This window comes from Heptranchias perlo, chromosome 3, assembly GCF_035084215.1.
Source record: "Heptranchias perlo isolate sHepPer1 chromosome 3, sHepPer1.hap1, whole genome shotgun sequence".
Taxonomy (NCBI): Eukaryota; Metazoa; Chordata; class Chondrichthyes; order Hexanchiformes; family Hexanchidae; genus Heptranchias; species Heptranchias perlo.
The window spans coordinates 84660661-84680692 of record NC_090327.1 but is presented as its reverse complement, the minus strand read 5'-3'; the positions used below and the strand labels follow the sequence as shown (position 1 = coordinate 84680692).

Genomic DNA, 20032 nt, shown 5'->3' with positions numbered 1-20032 from the left:
TTTGCGTGTTAAGCTTCCTATCACGCCGACCAGGGACATAACCCACTCATGACAGTAACATGATGGAGCCACGCTGCACTCAGAGATAACGGCAGCGCGAGGCTCAGCAACAAAGAACAAGGCGCGCGCGCGCGCACCGGACCTCTCTCCCCCCCCCCGAAATTGGCCGAAAATAAAGCTAGCACGTGCAAACACCGGCGAGTACGTCTTACCTGCGCGATGACGTCTGCGGACGACGCACGCCTGTCAAAGGCATTGGCAAAAAGCGGTTAATCGGGGAGGGGTTCGTCGGTTGTAAAGCGGCGGGTGGATAAGAGCGGGGAGGCAGCGCTGTTAGTGGAGGCGGAGAGGAGCGGCAATAACAAGCTCGGCGCGGCGCAGGGCCGGGCGGGTGGATCACAGTGCCCAGTCAGAGCGGCTTTTTCTCCTCCGCGTCCCCCCCCCCCCCCTACTCCTGTCAGTACTTGTGAAGAAAGAACGAGGGATGGACACTTCCAACGAAGGTAAATCGAACTGCGCCAAATTAAAACGGGAGCCTTGAGGCGCCGCTTTATTTAAATTGGTCACGAGCGCTGTGTCCAAGGGAGCGCGCTGCTGCTGCTGCTGGTGTGCAGTTTGTGGCGATGCGATAGCCATGGGGTTGCAGCCCACGCCCGTCGCTGATTTAAAGGCCACCTTAATCTGGTTGACGAATTTCCTTTTAAAACTCATTTTTTTAAAAAATTGGGTGATTTCTTCAAAAGAAAAACATAGTTTGGTGAAAGTGACATGTCTGCCCATCGCCTGAAACTGTACAGTCACACCTTGAGGCGAGATCGACGCTTGTGCCAACAGCTGGTTTATTTGTGTGTTATAAAAAAATGGGCCAATTGCAATTATTTAATTTGCTAATTGCTGAAAATGCAGTAATATATTTCCAAGAGTTTTTATTCAAGTGTTTTTAGACCCGTATAAGGTGGTAGGTTATTTGTAACTATTATGCCATATTTTTAGTTTTAGAAGAGAATGTACTCAAACTAACATTTTATATTAAACAGTGTTTGATAAATGGCACATAATCTACAAATGGGAGTTATTTCTGGACAATTGAAGGTTGTTTGCAGAAAGTGCACCACACATGGCATAATACTTAAATGTCAGTAACTAAATCAGTTATGTGCTGTACGCTGCAATTCCAGGCGTGGGCTATAAGAAGTTGTATGCTTGTAATGTAATGAGTTTGTCAAGTAACTGCTTCAATCTCTAAGCCACTTATTAAACACGGCATATGACTGATTTTGAAACACTTGGCAGGTAGTACATGAGGAATTTTCTAATGGAAGTTAGTTGCAACTAGCTTTTGAACTGCAAAATTTAAATATAACTCCTCATCCTACCCTGCAAATTTTTTTTCTTTCCTCAAAATGGTGATTTGTGCTGGGGTATGTTTCTTCAACATTGGCAGTCTTCTGGCACCTCACCCAATTGGCTATATTTATATCTGCAGGGTACTCAATCTGATGGGCATTTTAGGTAGATCTGATTTTCTCCTCGTCTAATGGCTGTTCTAGATGGGCCTGATTCTGATTCTGTCTTCATTTGATGTGTGCTTTGCAGCAGCAATTGTTGCATGATCAGGAAAGAGAATCTTATTTGATGCCTTTTTTAAAACAAAAACTCATTTCCTCCTCCCAAAACCAGTTGTGGTACTTGTACTTATGTGATTATTTCACCAGGCCTATTTCAGGAATTGAACCTGGAAGCTATTTGCTTCAGTTGGTCAATGAATTTATACTGACATCAAAAGGAGCCACCTTGCAAATGCATGTAGATATCCTGTTATTTTATATTGGTCTAGACTTTGTTCTTAGCTGGGATTGTGTAGAGATTTTTTTGTTGAGATGTCCTTTTGGATTAAAAAATAAAATTTTGCTTTAGCTTGCTATTAGTGTCTTGGTGTTGTCCCAGAATTTACTAGATAAATTATGGTGAGAAGGATATTTAGTGGATTTTTGGCTAATTTTTCAAGAAAGAATGACATCCAATTATTTCTCAAATGTTTCCAGGTATTTCTCTTCCATTGCCCTACCCAGAAGCACGTTCCATATGATACTAGTTTTAAATTTGCTGTTTACTAGTTTGAACCACTGTTGCCTTGGCTTATTCAGTTTAGTTTCAAGTAATTTTTCTAATCTACCTTTTTCTGTATTGTTTATTATCTATACTTCAGTCACTTCCAGAAAAGCCCAATATTCTCCAGTCCCTCCTCAGTCCTTTCATGCCGGGTTGGTCGCATTGCTTATTTTCTAAACTGCTTCCAGGGTCTGAATGTTTCTGTCATGTCTTGTTGAACAAAAGTAGTTGCAGCACCCAAGATGTGGTCTGATATAGTACTATACAGTTTGAGTATGATTTTCCTCTATTACTGTTTTTCTTATATAGCTTATTATTGCTACTCCATGATATGCTGAGTGTTGAATTGACTAAAATGCCTTGATCTCTCAACTAAACTGTGGCTATTTTTGAGGAACTGACATCTCAAGTGGACTAGAAAGCTTATGGTATACCTAGACTGCAAAAAGCATTTGACATTGTTCTTCAGGAAAGGCTACTAGTTTAAGCATTGGGGTTTCAGAATATAACTTGGAAGTGTGTAAGAAATTGGCTGACAGTTAAATGATTACAGCGGCTATGCTGGGGGGAGGGCAGGAGGTGCTGAGTGGAGTGTTCCAGGGATTGTTGTTGGGACCTTACAGTTCCTAATTTAGAGTACAGAGTTGGATTCAGAAATTGGTCAAATTTCCAAACTAGGAGAGGCAGTTGATCCTAAAGAGACAGCTTGGAAACTACGGTATGAGTTCAACAAAATATCCAATTAGATTGGTCAGCCATAATTTTTCCCCCTCTGAATCCTGGTATGTATATATTTTCAGTTATTCCTGAATTTCACTTCTAGTAATTCCATTCGTCTTACTTCAACACCATGTAAAAAATGGGTTTCTAATTGCCACCCTTTTTGAAAATGCACAAACTATATAGTGCTGTGATATTAGCTGTTTGTTAAATGACTGAACTAGGTTTTATAGTTAGCATCTTCCCCTAGCAAAGGCCAGAGATAGGATGCCAACTATAAAAACAAATGATTTGTTTTAATCAGTGCAAAGACTTGCACTTAACAGCCTGGAGATTAAATTTGGAGTCACCTTGGTTGCTAGGACTTTGTGTCTCACCATAGAGTTTGCCAATGTTTATACGTTGAACCAACAAGGATCATGTTGAAGTTTTAAAAAAAAAAGTTGTCAGATCAGTTTTTGACTAAATTGTGCACTTCAAGGTATATCTAGAATGCCAGCAGAAATGCTGTCTTTATGTGGACTGTTGTATATTTGTTTCATATCACACTATTACCATATGAGTGACTTTAATAGAATGGTTCCAGCTCGGAAGGAAGCCATTCGGCCCATCGAGCCTGTGCCGGCCCTTTGTAAGAATGATCCAGTTAGTCCCATTCCCCCGCTCTTTCCCTGTAGCCCTGCAGATTTTTTCCCTTCAAGTATTTGTCCAATTCCTTTTTTGAAAACTGCAATTAAATCTGCTTCCACCACCCTTTCAGGCAGCGCATTCCAGATCATAATTACTTGCTGCACAGCAAAAAAAGATTTTCCTTATGTTGCCTTTGGTTCTTTTGCCATTACCTTTAAATTTGTGTCTTCTAGTTCTCGACCCTTCCGCCAATGGTAACAGTTTCTCTCTATCTACTCTGTCTAAACCCCTCATAATTCTGCGCACCTATCAAATCTGCTCTAAGGAGAGCAATGCCAGCTTCTCCGGTCTATCCATGTAACTGATGTCCCTCATCCCTGGAATCACTCTAGTAAATCTTTTCTGCGCCCTTTCTAAAGCCTTCCAAAAGTGCGGTGCCCAGAATTGGATGCAATACTCCAGTTGTGGCCGAACCAGTGTTTTTTAAAGGTTCGTCATAACTTCCTTGCTTTTGTACTCTGTGCCTCTGTTTATAAAGCTCAGGATCCCGTATGCTTTTTTTAACTGCTTTCTCAACCTGCCCTGCCACCTTCAGTGAACTGTGCACATACACCCCCAGGTCTCTGTTCCTGTGCGCCCCCCCCCCCCCCCCTTAGCATTGTATCCTTTAGTTTATATTGCCTCTCCTCGTTCTTCCTACCAAAATGTATCACTTCGCACTTCTCTGCATTAAATTTCATCTGCCATGTGTCTGCCCGTTGCACCAGCCTGTATGCCCTCTTGAAGTCTATCACTATCCTCCTCACTGTTTTACTACACCCAAGTTTAGTCATCTGCAAATTTTGAAATTGTGTCCTGTACATCCTGCGTCACACACTATATTGGTTCGGGCGCCTTGACTGCCAGGGAGCCCATCTTGGAACTGGTGTTAAGTCATAGATTTGAATAGGCAGTAGGCCTAATGCCGATTTCAGGCCCCTTTACAAAATTGGTTCCTGATTGACTGCAACATGTGCTGTTTTCTGTGGTAAACAGCAGTTTTTAAAGGGTCCATTGGAGACTGCGAGCCTAACAGTGTGTGTTTTTCATACCTGCATATGGAGTCAGGAGGAGCAGGTGTGCTCTGCAGCTGGCCACCGCTCTCTGCCCCCGCCCCTCCCCCACCCACCCCCACCCCTCACTAAGCCGGTGCTGGCATCCCTGCCAGACAATCTTTTTTTCTTCATGTCCAGTGCACTGCCTCTTGGAGTGCGACTGGCATGAGCCTCTGTTTTCAGGAGGAGTTTCATATCAGACGCATGATTTACCAGTCTCGAGTAGTTGATCTCCCTTGTGTTCATGAATTTATGTAAATTAGTGTCTTGCCTCTATGCAGTGCTCCTAATGAGCATGCTCATTGTAATACAATCAAATAAGTTGAAGAGATGGTGCTCTACAACACTTGAGCATTACATCTAACATTTTATATAGGTTTAAAAAGATTTTCCTAAAAATTAGTCTTGAAGAGGAAATAAAGCCTTGGAGGAGTCTATTGCTTTCTACAATAAGGGTGAGTATTTTGAGCAAGACCTCGGCCCTTAACTTCCTCTTAAATGTATGCAATTCATCCCTAAATAACTTCAAACCACTTTTTATTTTGTCCATTTCATTTAAAAAGAGCACGTTTTGTAGGCTACTGTATAGGAATGAAATATAGAAACTACCTTTTGATTGTCAGTTGCCTTGCATTCAATTTGAAGCGTGATATAGTGAATTATGATCTTGTATACGTCTCAGTAGAAGCCTATTGGATTTGATTCTGCCGGTTGCCTTTCTGAAAAATGCATATTAGCAATTCCAAAGCACTGTTGGTGTTTAAGCAATGTTAAGTGACCGACTCCATCCATCAGGGAAAAAAAACCATTATGGTGACCTGGATTAACATGGATTTATCCAGCGAACCTGCTTTATTTCCACCCCATAACTCTTGACTTATATACCAAGTGAATCAAAAGCGCACAACTACTTGGGTGGAAAGGACTGCTACAAATTAGTGTGAAGTCACGCTTTTCAAAACTTGGTGTTTGTAACTGTTTCATGTTAAAACTAAAGGTGCTTAAGCATCTAATTCTGAGCTTGAATTATTTTGACACTTTTTTAATAGACACATTTCACTGATTCTTTGCGATTTATGCAAAACTTAACTAGTTGTACCTAAATTAATAATTTTATATTGGGTGCTGTTAAATGTTAGGTGGGCCAAAATTGTACCTAACTTTTACGTCCCTATTGTATAGAAATTGTTGTAACATTGGAAACCAGTTTACCTCCTAGTAAAAAAAAAAAAATCTGCTTGTTCTGGAGTAGGTTTGCATGTAAATATGACTATAAAATTTTTAGTTTGTGATCAGGAATAGTGCTGCTCCATATTAATGAATAGCTGCCAGGATTGCTATGATTTCAGATATTATCTTTGTTTGCAGACTTTGTAATTCCTGCATCAGAACAATTTATCTAATACATTTTTTTAAAAAGCTAACTTTTTGGTCTTCAGGCCACCAGGTGGGTAAATGTACTAGAGCTTCCTTTTTTAAATTGTAAACAATTTTACAACACCAAGTTATAGTCCAGCAATTTTATTTTAAATTCACAAGCTTTCGGAGATTTCCTCCTTCCTCAGGCAAATGTTTCAAGAGCTCCTTGAAGCCTACGCATTTATACATATAGAACAATACATGGTGTTTACAGACTGCCCCTGCAACTGCCCGTTGCCAAGGCAATCACCGTGTTCAGACAGAGAGGTGTCACCTGCAGAACCCCCGAATACACATTCAACAAAAAAACAAACAGGGAAAAAAAACAGAGAAAAAAAACAGAGAGAGGCAGAAACATCCGGAAGGCAGAGAGAGCCAGCAAATGACCCATTATATTAAAAACAGATAACATTTGTTCGCTGGTGGGGTAACGTGTAGCGTGACATGAACCCAAGATCCCGGTTGAGGCCGTCCTCATGGGTGCGGAACTTGGCTATCAATTTCTGCTCGACGATTTTGCGTTGTCGTGTGTCTCGAAGGCCGCCTTGGAGTACGCTTACCCGAAGGTCGGTGGATGAATGTCCATGACTGCTGAAGTGTTCCCCGACTGGGAGGGAACCCTCCTGTTTGGCGATTGTTGCGCGGTGTCCGTTCATCCGTTGTCGCAGCGTCTGCATGGTCTCGCCAATGTACCATGCTCTGGGGCATCCTTTCCTGCAACGTATGAGGTAGACAACGTTGGCCGAGTCACAGGAGTATGAACCATGCACCTGGTGGGTGGTGTCCTCTCGTGTGATGGTGGTATCTGTGTCGATGATCTGGCATGTCTTGCAGAGGTTACCGTGGCAGGGTTGTGTGGCGTCGTGGACGCTGTTCTCTTGAAAGCGAGGTAGTTTGCTGCGAACGATGGTCTGTTTGAGGTTGGGTGGCTGTTTAAAGGCGAGTAGTGGAGGTGTGGGGATGGCCATAGCGAGGTGTTTGTCCTCATTGATGACATGCAGGTGACACCTCTCTGTCTGAACACGGTGATTGCCTTGGCAACGGGCAGTTGCAGGGGCAGTCTGTAAACACCATGTATTGTTCTATATGTATAAATGCGTAGGCTTCAAGGAGCTCTTGAAACATTTGCCTGAGGAAGGAGGAAATCTCCGAAAGCTTGTGAATTTAAAGTAAAATTGCTGGACTATAACTTGGTGTTGTAAAATTGTTTACAATTGTCAACCCCAGTCCATCACCGGCATCTCCACATCCTTTTTTAAAGGAAGAGTTTATTTTTTTTTAAAAATCTGCATTGTACAGATGTTAGAATGAGTTTTTTTTATAATTAAACAAATTGTCAAGCTGGTGACAGCTTCTTTAATGCCAGGTTGAAAGTAGATGCAGGACAGTAAGTGAAAAATGTTGTGTATTTTGTTTACGTCGAGGCTGCAGCACAAACAGACCATTCGGCCCAACTGGTCTGCGTTTATGCTCCCCACGAGCCTCCTCCCTCCCTACTTCATCTAATCTGATCAGCATACCCTTATATTCCTTTGTCCTTTGTGTGCTTATCCAGCTTCCCTTAAATGCATCTGTGCTATTCGCCTCAACCACCTTGTGGTAGTGCGTTCCACATTCTTGCCACTCTTTGGGTAAAGAAGTTTCTCCTGAATTCCTTATTGGATTTATTAGTGACTATCTTATATTTATGACCTCTGGTTTTGGACTCCCCCACAAGTGGAAACACTTTCTCTATACATTCTCGATCAAACCCTTTCATTATCTGGAAGACCTCTATCAGGTCACCCCTTGGTCTTTTTTTTTCTAACGTTTTTTTAAACCTTTCCTGATAAGTATATCCTCAGTTCTGGTATCACCCTTGTGAATCTTTTTTGTGCCTTTGCCAATGCATCTATATTTTTTTATAATATGGAGACCAGAACTGTTCACGGTACTCCAAGTGTGGTCAAACCAAGGTTCTATACAAGTTTAACATAACTTCTCTGCTTTTCAATTCTATCCCTCGAGAAATGAAACCCAGTGCTTTGTTTGCCTTTTTTATGGCCTTATTAACCTGTGTCGCTACTTTGTAATTTTTGTATCTGTATCCCCAGATCCCTTTGCCCCTCTCGCCCATTTAGACTTATTATCCAAGTAAGATGTGGCCTCCTTATTCTTCCTACCAAAATGCACCACTTTTTTTATTCGTTCATGGGATGTGGGCATCACTGGCAAGGCCAGCATTTATTGCCCATCCAAACTTATCCATGTTGAAATTCATTTGTCAATTAGATGCCCATTCTGCAAGTTTATTAATGTCCTCTTGCATTTTGACGCACTCTTCCTTTTTGTATTAACTACGCCCTCCCCTTTCCAATTTGGTGGTGTCCGCAAATTTTAAAATTGTACTTCCGATTCCTGAGTCCAAATCATTGATGTAAATTGCGAACAACAGTGGTCCAGCACCGATCCTTGTGGAACACCACTTCCCACCTTTTGCCAGTCTGAGTAGCTACCCTTAACTCCTAGTCTGTTTTCTGTTTTGTAGCCAGCTTGCTCTCCATTCTGCTACATGTCCCCTGACTCCACATGCCCTGACCTTAGTCCTGAATCTAAAATGCAGCACCTTATCAAAGGCCTTTTGAAAATCCAAATATATTACAACTACTGCATTACCCTTGTCAACCCTTTGTTATTTCTTCAAAGAATTCAATAAGATTGGTCAAGCATGACTTTCCCTTCTGAAATCCGTGCTGACTATTCTTTTTATTTTCATTTTCGAGATGTTTTTCTGTTACATCCTTGAGTAAAGATTCCATTATCTTTCCACCACCGACGTTAAGCTAACTGGTTTATCGTTCCCTGGACTTACTCCTATATTTAAAAAAAAGGGATAGGATAACATTATTTGTACCTATTTTAGTATTTGATAGACTTTAGCACAGTTATTTCACTTGTTATAATAACACAGGTACTGTGTCTCATACTGTACTATGATTATCAAAGGCAACCTTTGAAACCAACTTCAAAATAATACATATTTCGTTTTAACTTTTTGATTTTTGAATGTTAAAATCTTTTTTTAAAATAGCGCGTGGATAAAGCCATAACAAAGCCAATAGGATTTTCAGTTTTATAAATAGGGGTTTAGATTATAAGAGTAAAGAAGCAATGGTTAGGCCATGGTGTACAGTTTTGGGTGTTCAATATAGAAAAGTCATTAAAGTTGTAGAGTGTGTATTCACCAAGATGATGGCAGGGATGGGGTAACTAATGGCTATAGGGAGTGACAAGATACTGGGACTTTCTCCGTTTGGAGCAGAAGTGATTTGATATGGATTTTTAAAAAAGAATTTGCAGGGTTTTGTTGGGTTTGAATTGGGCAGACTATTTCCTTTGGTTAGCCAGCGATAAAAGGTCAGTAATTTAAAATTCTTACTAAAACAATGAGAAGGCAAGTTGAGAGAGTTTATGGAGAAGATTGTTGCAGCATGGAATGCTTTGCCACAATGTGTAGTTGATGCAGGGACCGTTGGATTTTTTTTAAAAGGGAAAATCTGATCAACACTTGAAGCGGAGAAAGATGCAAGGCAGACAGAATGGCAGTGGGATTGTTCTGTATTGCTCTAGCACAGATGAAGGACTGAATGGTGGCCTCCAGTGCTGTAAACATCTATGGTTCTGAATGTTAATTTCCTGTATGGTTCATGGTTAAATGGTTACCTGGTGTGGTAAGGAGGCATACAGTCCAACAGGGTGGGGAAACCCATCAGCCAGAGTTCCTGCTTCTCATTGCTAGCCAGTGACCTCTACTAGAATGTTTGGAAGTTGGGCAAGGGTAGTACTTTTACCTTTTCTTCCCATTTTCTTCATTTTTTTTCCCCCACCCATTGACGAACCTGCTCCTTAGTGTTGTCACCTTTTAGGAGGAAGGGCAATCGTATTGGGGATGGTGAAAATTAAACCTCTATTGATGCTTGATAGGATATTGCTGCATTTATATCTGTAGTGAAGATCTTGTAATTTATTTAGGGAATTGTGAATCTCTTGACATCAACTTAGAAATACACGTTTCTATATACTGGTATATGCTATGGTGTTTGACTTTTTATGTCACATCAAGCTGTAAGGTGAAGGTATTTTTTAAACAGTGTTAGCCATTGGATACTTCAGTTAGAATGCCACAATGTTAATTTGTTCGAGATATAATGCTTGCGCTAAGTTTTGATTGTTCCTTCAGTCAGTTTGTAGTAGCCATCAAAAGCTTCAGACTTCTCTGTCTGACATCTGTCATGTTACAACCTTCATACACATCAAGAAGGTTCAAATAATGTCTTCGATTGGATTTATACTGCACTTTTTTTTTTGGAAAAACTTGTTAGTTTGAGTTAGACACATATAGTCAGTTTTGTGCTGATGTGCACCCAAAACTACTTTGGCTGATGCAAAAATGGCAGTATAAATGCAGTCTTAAACTTTTCCTTTCTGCCTGTGGTTTGACTTCACACTAACCCTTCTTGCAACTTTGTTCTAAATTTTTCTTTTAAATATGGGAGGGGGTGTGCTGAAAGCATATTTCGCTTCTCTGGTAATTGATCTTAACTAATGTCCCATTTATGTCTTGCCACTGTCGAATGGGCATTCAAATTAATACAGTCTCCCTTTTTAAAGTTGAAGTTTCATACAGAAGACTAGCTTTGAGGCATCTGTTAGTGTTGCCCTTAACCCAGCTATGAAATTTGCTTAGTCTTTGCTTGGTACTGCAGCCATTTGGCATACTTGAGATTTGGAGTTGACATTTTCACCTATAGCTCCTTATCTGTCCAATGGTTGAATCTTGTGTTGATAGGTATGCATGTGTTATGATTTATATGTGCTTTTGTATTGGGATATGTTGACTAGGCTCCATTTTAATGCTGCTTGATTTGACAGGGTAATTTTTGCTAGTGAGTTTACAATTCAGTATTAACTTTTTTGCTTGTTGTGGTTATATTTTGCTTCAAATTTCATTTTTTTTTAGTAGAAGAGTGAATTTTCTGTAATCACCAGCAGAAACTTTCTGTCCATTTCTCTGAAATTTTGCTGTTGTTTTTTTTTCTCTTCTGCATGCCCACATGTTATGCAGCTAAGACTTGGGTTTAAATTCTTTAAGAATTTCACTATTCTTAGGTAGTAACTTGAAAATATTTTTTATAACCCATTGGTTCCCTGATGGTGGAATAAGGAATTGAATTAGAAATTTGTGGTTTAAAAATTAGTTGGCTTTGTTAGTCCTTGTTCTGCATTTTGTACACAAACTAAGTTTGTACCATGTAGGACTTGTCTAACAATCCTTTCTTGTTTTTTAAAAGCCATGCAAATGATGTCAACAGATCACTTGCATATTTGGTGCAAAAAGTACCCCTGATGACGCCGTAAACTTTAGTTGTTATTACAGCCCATTTGTCCTTTCTAGTTGGTTTTTAATTGGAAACAAGGAATCCATTTATAGGATTTGGGTGGACTGTTATTTGCTGCATGATGTTCATTTTTAAAAAAATTGAAATGAAGCAGCCTTAACATGAAGGTGCAGTGCATTTCTTGGGAGCAATACAGACAAGTGCCAGCACATCCTTGTTCTGAATTGAAATTGGAAACTAGCCATGTTATGTAATGCCTTATGGTACAACCTTGAACAATAAGCTTAGTACTGCATGTACTGGGGTGAACTGCCTCTGCTACCCTGATTGGTAGATTATTCCAAATGCTTTACTCTTTGAAAACTTTTTTTAAAAACTTATTTACTTTTATGCTCTCTGTGGCTTTTTCAGTGTACTTTCTCACAATCTATGTTTACTGTATCTTTACAATTTGATTTATGTACTTTAAATTTGTTAGAATTCATTAATTTGTGATAGATGGTAACTTTGATTCATTATCTGAACTGCAAACACAGAATAATTTGGTATTGAACTGACCAGATTGTGCATGACAGTACGTTGGGAAACATTACTGAGGAAGAGAAATGTTTTGGAGACATGGGGGGAATTTTAATCCCCAAGAACGGATGGGTTGGCGGCGGGTGGGAGGTGAAAATCAAAGGTTTTATTTTGATCATGACAGTAACCCAGCCCCAACATGGGCACGTTTGGATATGTCCACAGAACGTACATGCTGAGGTCCTGTCCTCAATTAATGCTGGCAGGTGGGTTATTAGTGGGCAATTAATGTTATGAGTTGTCAAGGACCTTTTTTTTTCATTGAATTTAACATAAGTTCAAATTTCACTTCTCCAGCGCAGGTTTCCCGGGCCTTCTGATTTCTCGCCGGTGAGAAAGGCCAGATCATCAGGTTGAGTGTCTTTGCACTACTTGTGGGCTAGGAGGAGCAGGAATGTTTCCTCCAAGCTTGACAAGCTTACCTGTTATGATCGGACCCCGCGATCAGCCAGTCTCCCTTTCTCCTCCCTCCCCCGATCTTCACCATGGGCCCACGATATCTTTTCTCCCCCCCTCCCCCCCCCGGCTGCGGCCTGCTACCGCAGGCCTCTCATTCAATTAGATTGCAGTGGCACATTCCGACCTGCCAACTTTACTTCCTGAACCCCCGCCGGCTGTCTTCCCGACTCCAAGTCAAAACCATGCCCAGGAGAGGGACCTAAAGGAGAGACTTGCAGAGATGGGGACAAGTTGGGTTAATTTGTACCAAGACAACAGTGAACGTAAATATGGGAGTAAAAGAGAGAGAGTCATGAAATTAAAGTGGGGATGAGCAGACACAGTTGCAAGAGAATTTTTTTTAATATATACCTTTTGGCAAAATCACAAGTGATTACCAAGATAGTACTAAGTTTAAAGGCAATTGTGGGCTTAAGCACACCTGGAACTAAATTGAAATTGCTGGAAGTAACTTCATGTAGATCTTTTGTAATCACGGAGGGAAGTTTTGAAGAAATACTGAAGGCACTAACAATCTTTTCCTGAAGATTTTGGTACCATTCCTGCTTCCAGAGGACTGCAAGGTGGAAAATGTTTTAACCCCTGTTCCCGGTGATGGACTGGGGTGGACAAATGTAAGGAATCTTACAACACCAGGTTTTAGTCCAACAGTTTTATTTGAAAATTACAAGCTTTCAGAGGCTTTCTCCTTCGTCAGGTGAGTGTGACAAAGGAGAAAGCCTCAAAGCTTGTGATTTTCAAATAAAATTGTTGGACTATAACCTGGTGTTGTAAGATTCCTTACATTTGCCCAAAAATAAAGGATAAGGTTGGTAATTATACACCAGTTAGCCTTGTGTTGGTAATAGAAAAACTGCTAAAGACTGTGATTTAAGGTTAGTGATTAGTACTAAAAGGTATTGGCTATTTGGAGCGTGTCTGTTACGTCTCCTTGGTATTTAAATATGATGGCCTAGGTAGACGATGACTGAAGGATAGAAAGCAATGAGAGCAAATCAGTGTTTCTTGAGTTGGCAAGATGTAGCAAATGGTGTGCGCCTGAGATAACAGCAACAACTTGCATTTATATAGCATCTTTAAGGTGGAAAAACATCCCAACCTAGGTCTCGGTTGGAGCCTCTTCTCCTTATGCATAAATAATTTGGACATGGGAACTGGGAATATCAAAATTTTCTGATGTCATATTTAATTAGTTTGCCATGCTCCATAATAAGAGGGCATGGGTTAGGGATTGGATAATATAGAGCAAATACAGTTCAATGGAGGTAAATATGAAGTGGTACTTGTTTAGGGGAGGAGAAAGAACCCAGAATAGAACTATACTCCAAATGGTAAAGTTCTCAGCAGAATAGATGAACTGAATTCTCGGGGTGCAAATCCTTAAAAGCAGGATTCTAGATTTTGGGGGGGACCAAAGAAAGGGTAAATTGGATTATCTTGTTTTATATATTGGGCATTAACTACAAAAGCCAAGAAGTGGCAATGAATCTGTACAAGAGGTTGGTTAGGCCAAACTTGGGAGTACTGTGTGTAGTTTTGAACATTATAGAAAGAATATTTGAGCCATGGAAAAGGAGCAATGACATTTAAGAGGGAGTTGGATGAACATGTAAAAAATATTGGAACAGGAAAATTGACCTAGAGTAGAAGATTCTAATGTAAAGTTGGCACCAGTATAATGGGCTAAAAGTACATATTTCTGTACTTTTTGTATTTTTTATGGCTACCTATGTGGAGTTTCAATTCATAAGTACTTGCACATAGAAGCATCTGTGTTTGAAGTTTAAAACGAAACAATTATAGGGATTGATCTGGTAGGCTAAGATGACTTTAGATTTGTATCATTTATTATAATTTGGAGTTGGTCAGGAACCTGCATGTTTAATTGGATTACAGTGCTGGATGGAAAGATGCAACAACTTGTGAGATGGTGGTCATTCAGACTTTTGTGCTGTTGAACCCTGTAGTATGTCTGCAAAATAATGCAATTTTTTTTTGTTGCAGTGGAATTTTAATTCTACAGTGGCCTTAGTGAGCAGAACAATCTTCACTTTTTTTCATTTTAAAGACCCAGTTCAAATTTGTGACAGTTACATTTCACACCTGAAAATATCTAGCAGATATGTAGCAAGATGAAGATGGTAGTATTGAGTTTTTATATAATGGGGAAATATAATGCTATAAAGATAGCCTCAGTTCGTGAATAGTTGAGGAGGGGAGAGAGGTCTGAAATTGAAACCAGAGAAATTGTAAAACCGGTTAAGATCCAGCCATCTAGAAAAGCAGCATGATGCCAAAGGTGCAGCCTCCCCCGCAAGCATGATGTTCTGACTGAGAATCTTCACCCAAGTGCCAACCTGCCTTCTGACAGACTCATCTCACATTGCAGAATCCAGTGCCATAAATAAACTGGAAGCTGTAATTAAGATCTGCAGTTATTTGTCACTGTTCAGGCCAGAGAGCTGCAGAGTACTAGGGAAAGAGAGAGCTGTTCCGTTGGGATGGACTACACCTGAACCATGCTGGGACCGGAGTTCTGGCGAATTGAATAACTAGGGAGGTAGATAGGGCTTTAAACTAAATAAGGGCGGGGGGGGGGGGGGGTCCCAGTGGAGAGAAATCTAGAATGCTAAAGAGAAAAGACAAAGAAGCAGTGCAGGAAAGTGATTAGGGTAAGGACAACCAGATTGTGTCAGGAAGGGACAGAGCGTACAAACAAAAGACAACAAATAGGGTCCGGGTAAGAAAAAATGGTAATAAGACAAATAGGGCCATAGTACAAAAAAATGTTAAGATGTCTAAAAATGTTAAAGACAAATCTAAAGGCACTGTATCTGAATGCACAGAGCATTCGTAATAAGGTAGACGAATTAACAGCACAAATAGATGTAAACGGATATGATACAATAGCAATTACAGAGACATGGCTGCAGGGTGACCAAGGCTGGGAGCTGAATACCCATGGGTATTCAATATTTAGGAGGACAGGCAAAAAGATAAAGGAGGTGGGGTGACTTTGTTAGTAAAGGATGAAATCACAGCAATAGGGAGAGGATATTGGCTCAGAAAATCAAGATGTAGAATCAGTCTGGGTGGAGTTAAGAAGCACCAAGGGGCAGAAAACACTGGTGGGAGTTGTCTATAAGCCTCCAATCAGTCGTGGTGATGTAGAGGATGGCATCAAACAGGAAATTGGAGATGCATGTAACAAGGGTACTACAGTAATCATAGGTGACTTTAATCTACGTATAGACTGGCCAAACCAAATTAGCAATAATACTGTGGAGGATGCATTCCTGGAGTGAGTTTTTTTTATATACCAGTATGTTGAGAAGCCAACCAGGGAACAGGATATCCTCGATTGGGTATTGTGCAATGAGGAGGGGTTAATTAATAATCATGTTGTGCGAGGTCCTTTTAGGGAAGAGTGAACATAACATGATAGAATTCTTCATTAAGATGGTAAGTGAAGTAGTCCAATCCGAAACTAGGGTCCTAAATCTAAACAAAAGAAACTACGAAGGTATGAGGAGTGAGTTGGCTATGATAGATTGGGAAGCCTCATTAAAAGGCATGACGCTGGATAGGCAATGGCTAACATTTAAGGAACGAATGCATGAATTTCAACAGTTATACATTCCTTTCTGGCGCAAAAACACTAGGAAAAGCGGCCCAACCATGGCTAACAAAGGAAATTAAGGATAGTATTAGATCCAAAGAAGTCATATAAAGTTGCCAGAAAAAGTAGCAAGCCTGAGAATTGGGAGCAATTTAGAATTCAGCAAAAAAGGACCAAGAGATTGATTGAGGGGAAAAATAAAGTATGACAGTAAACTTGCAAGGAACATAAGTTTTTTTTTATTCGTTCATGGGATGTGGGCGTCACTGGCGAGGCCAGCATTTATTGCCCATCCCTAATTGCCCTTGAGAAGGTGGTGGTGAGCCGTCGTCTTGAACTGCTGCAGTCCGTGTGGTGACTGTTCTCCCACAGTGCTGTTAGGAAGGGAATTCCAGGATTTTGACCCAGCGATGATGAAGGAACGGCGATATATTTCCAAGTCGGGATGGTGTGTGACTTGGAGGGGAACGTGCAGGTGGTGGTGTTCCCATGTGCCTGCTGCTCTTGTCCTTCTAGGTGGTAGAGGTCGCGGGTTTGGGAGGTGCTGTCGAAGAAGCCTTGGCGAGTTGCTGCAGTGCATCCTGTGGATGGTGCACACTGCAGCCACTGTGCATCGGTGGTGAAGGGAGTGAATGTTTAGGGTGGTGGATGGGGTGCCAATCAAGCGGGCTGCTTTGTCCTGGATGGTGTCGAGCTTCTTGAGTGTTGTTGGAGCTGCACTCATCCAGGCAAGTGGAGAGTATTCCATCACACTCCTGATTTGTGCCTTGTAGATGGTGGAAAGGCTTTGGGGAGTCAGTTGGTGAGTCATTCGCCACAGAATCCCCAGCCTCTGACCTGCTCTCGCAGCCACAGTATTTATATGGCTGGTCCAGTTAAGTTTCTGGTCAATGGTGACCCCCAGGATGTTGATGATGGGGTATTCGGCGATGGTAATGCAGTTGAATGTCAAGGGGAGGTGGTTAGATTCTCTCTTGTTGGAGATGGTCATTGCCTGGCACTTATCTGGCACGAATGTTACTTGCCACTTATGAGCCCAAGCCTGGATGTTGTCCAGGTCATGCTGCATGCGGGCTCCGACTGCTTCATTATTTGAGGGGTTGCGAATGGAACTGAATACTGTGCAATCATCAGCGAACATCCCCATTTCTAACCTAATGATGGAGGGAAGGTCATTGATGAAGCAGCTGAAGATGGTTGGACCTCGGACACTGCCCTGAGGAACTCCTGCAGCAATGTCCTGGGGCTGAGATGATTGGCCTCCAACAACCACTACCATCTTCCTTTGTGCTAAGTATGACTCCAGCCACTGGAGAGTTTTCCCCCTGATTCCCATTGACTTCAATTTTACTAGGGCTCTTTGGTGCCACACTCTGTCAAATGCTGCCTTGATGTCAAGGGCAGTCACTCTCACCTCACCTCTGGAATTCAGTTCTTTTGTCCATGTTTGGACCAAGGCTGTAATGAGGTCTGGAGCCGAGTGGTCCTGGCGGAACCCAAACTGAGCATTGGTGAGTAAGTGCCGCTTGATAGCACTGTCGACGACACCTTCCATCACTTTGCTGATGATTGAGAGTAGACTGATGGGGCGGTAATTGGCTGGATTGGATTTGTCCTGCTTTTTGTGGACAGGACATCCCTGGGCAATTTTCCACATTGTCGGATAGATGCCAGTGGTGTCGCTGTACTTGAACAGCTTGGCTAGAGGCGCAGCTAGTTCTGGAGCACATGTCTTCAGCACTACAGCCAGGATGTTGTCGGGGCCCATAGCCTTTGCTGTATCCAGTGCAAGTATGTAAAAAGATTAGTGAAGACAAATGTTGGTCCCTTACAGTCAGAAACGGGAGAATTTATAATGAGAAACAGGGAAATGGCAGAGCAATTAAACAAATACTTTGGTTCTGTCTTCACTGAAAAGGACACAAATAACTTCCCAGAAGTGCTAGGGAAGCAAGGGACAAGTGAGAAGGAGGAATTAAAGGAAATTAGTATTAGTTTAAAAAAAAATAGTGCTGGAAAAATCAATAGGACTGAAAGCCAGTAAATCCCCTGGACCAGATAATCTGCATCCCAGAGTACCAAGAGGTAGCCATGGAAATAGTGGATGCGTTAGTTGCCATCTTCCATAATCTATAGAATTTGGGAACAGTTCCTGTGGAGGGTGGCAAATGTAACCCCACTTTTTTTTTAAAAAGGGAACTACAGACTGGTTAGCCTAACATCAGTAGTAGGGAAAATGCTAGAGTCTATTACAAAGGATGTGATAACAGGACACTTAGAAAATATCAACGGGATTCGACAAAGTCAACATGGATTTATGAAAAGAAAATCATATTTGACAAACCTACTGGAGTTTTTTTGAGGATGTAACTGGTAGACTAGATAATGGAGAACAAGTGGATGTGGTGTATTTAGATTTTCAGAAGGCCTTTGATAAAGTCCCACATGAGAGGTTAGTGTGCAAAATTAAAGCACATGAGATTGGGGGTAATATACTGGCATGGATTGAAAATTGGTTAACAGACAGGAAACAGAGAGTAGGAATAAATGGGTCTTTTTCGGGGTGGCAGGCAGTGACTGGTGGGATACCGCAGGGATCGGTGCTTGGGCCCCAGCTATTCACAATATATAAACGATTTGGATGAGGGCACTAAATGTACTATTTCCAAATTTGCTGACGACACACAACTAGGTGGGATTATGAGTTCTGAGGAGGATGCGAAGAGGCTTCAAGGCGATTTAGACAAGTTGAGTGAGTGGGCAAATACATGGCAGATGCAGTATAATGTGGGTAAATGTGAAGTTATCCACTTTGGAAGGAAAAACAGAAAGGTGCAGAGTATTATTTAAATAGTGGTAGATTGGGAAATGTTGTACAAAGGGACCTGGGTGTCCTTGTACACCAGTCACTGAAAGCAAACATGCAGGTGCAGCAAGAAGTTCGGAAGGCAAATGGTATGTTGGCCTTTATTGCAAGAGGATTTGAGTATAGGAGCAAGGATGTCTTACTGCAGTTATACAGGGCCTTGGTGAGACCACACCTGGAGTATTGTGTGCAGTTTTGGTCTCCTTACTTAAGAAAGGATATACTTGCCATAGAAGGAGTGCAGCGAAGGATCACCAGACTGATCCCTGGGATGGCAGGACTGTCGTATGAGGAGAGATTGGGTCGACTCTGCCTGTATTCGCTCGGGTTTAGAAGAATGAGGGGATCTCATTGAAACATATAAAATTCTGACTGGGCTAAACAGACTGGAGGCAGGGAGGATATTTCCCCTGGCTGGGGGTCCAGAATGAGGGGTCACAGTCTCAGGATATGGCGTAGGACATTTAGGACTGAGATGAGGAGAAATTTCTTCACTGAGGGTGGTGAACCTGTGGAATTCTCTACCACAGAAGGCTGTGGAGGCCAAGTCACTGAATATATTTTAGAAGGAGCTAGATAGATTTCTGGACACAAAAGGCATCAAGGGGTGTGGGGAGAGAGCGGGAATATGGTATTGAGATAGAGGATCAGCCATGATCATATTGAATGGCAGAGCAGGCTCCAAGGGCCGAATGGCCTACTCCTGCTCCTATTTTCTATGTTTCTACGTTTCTAAGAAAGAAAGTTTGGATTTATACAGTGCCTTTCATAACCTCGGAAGGTTCCAGTGCTTTACAGCCAGTGAAGTACTTTTGAAGTGTAGTCACTGTTTCCATGTCGGAAAACACAACAATTTGCGGATGGCAAGCTCCCACAAACAGCAATGTGATAGAAGACCAGATAATCTGTTACTGATAGTGTTAGTTGAGGGATAAATATTGGCCAAGAAACCAGGAGAACTTCTGTGGAATCTTTTATGTTTGCCTGGGAGAGCAAATGAGGCGTTGGTTTAATGGCACCTCCGACAGTGCAGCACTCTCAGTACTGTACTGAAGTGTCAGTCTAGATTGTGTTCAAATCTCTGCAGTGGGACTTGAACCCACAACTTTCCTGACTCCAAGACAAGATTACCATCACTGAGCCAAGAGGAAGATCA

At 41.5% G+C, this 20032-nt stretch overlaps 1 protein-coding gene across 1 annotated transcript in view; it reads left to right on the top strand.

Moving 5' to 3' along the window:
- The first annotated feature begins 236 nt into the window (after nt 1–236).
- The window catches only part of tpd52 (tumor protein D52), a 228400-nt gene continuing 208604 nt past the window's right edge, over nt 237–20032 (top strand). The window contains exon 1 of the mRNA XM_067977154.1: nt 237–503. Within this exon, the coding sequence (XP_067833255.1) occupies nt 485–503 (19 nt within the window). The 5' untranslated portion in view covers nt 237–484. The remainder of the gene's footprint in view (nt 504–20032) is intronic.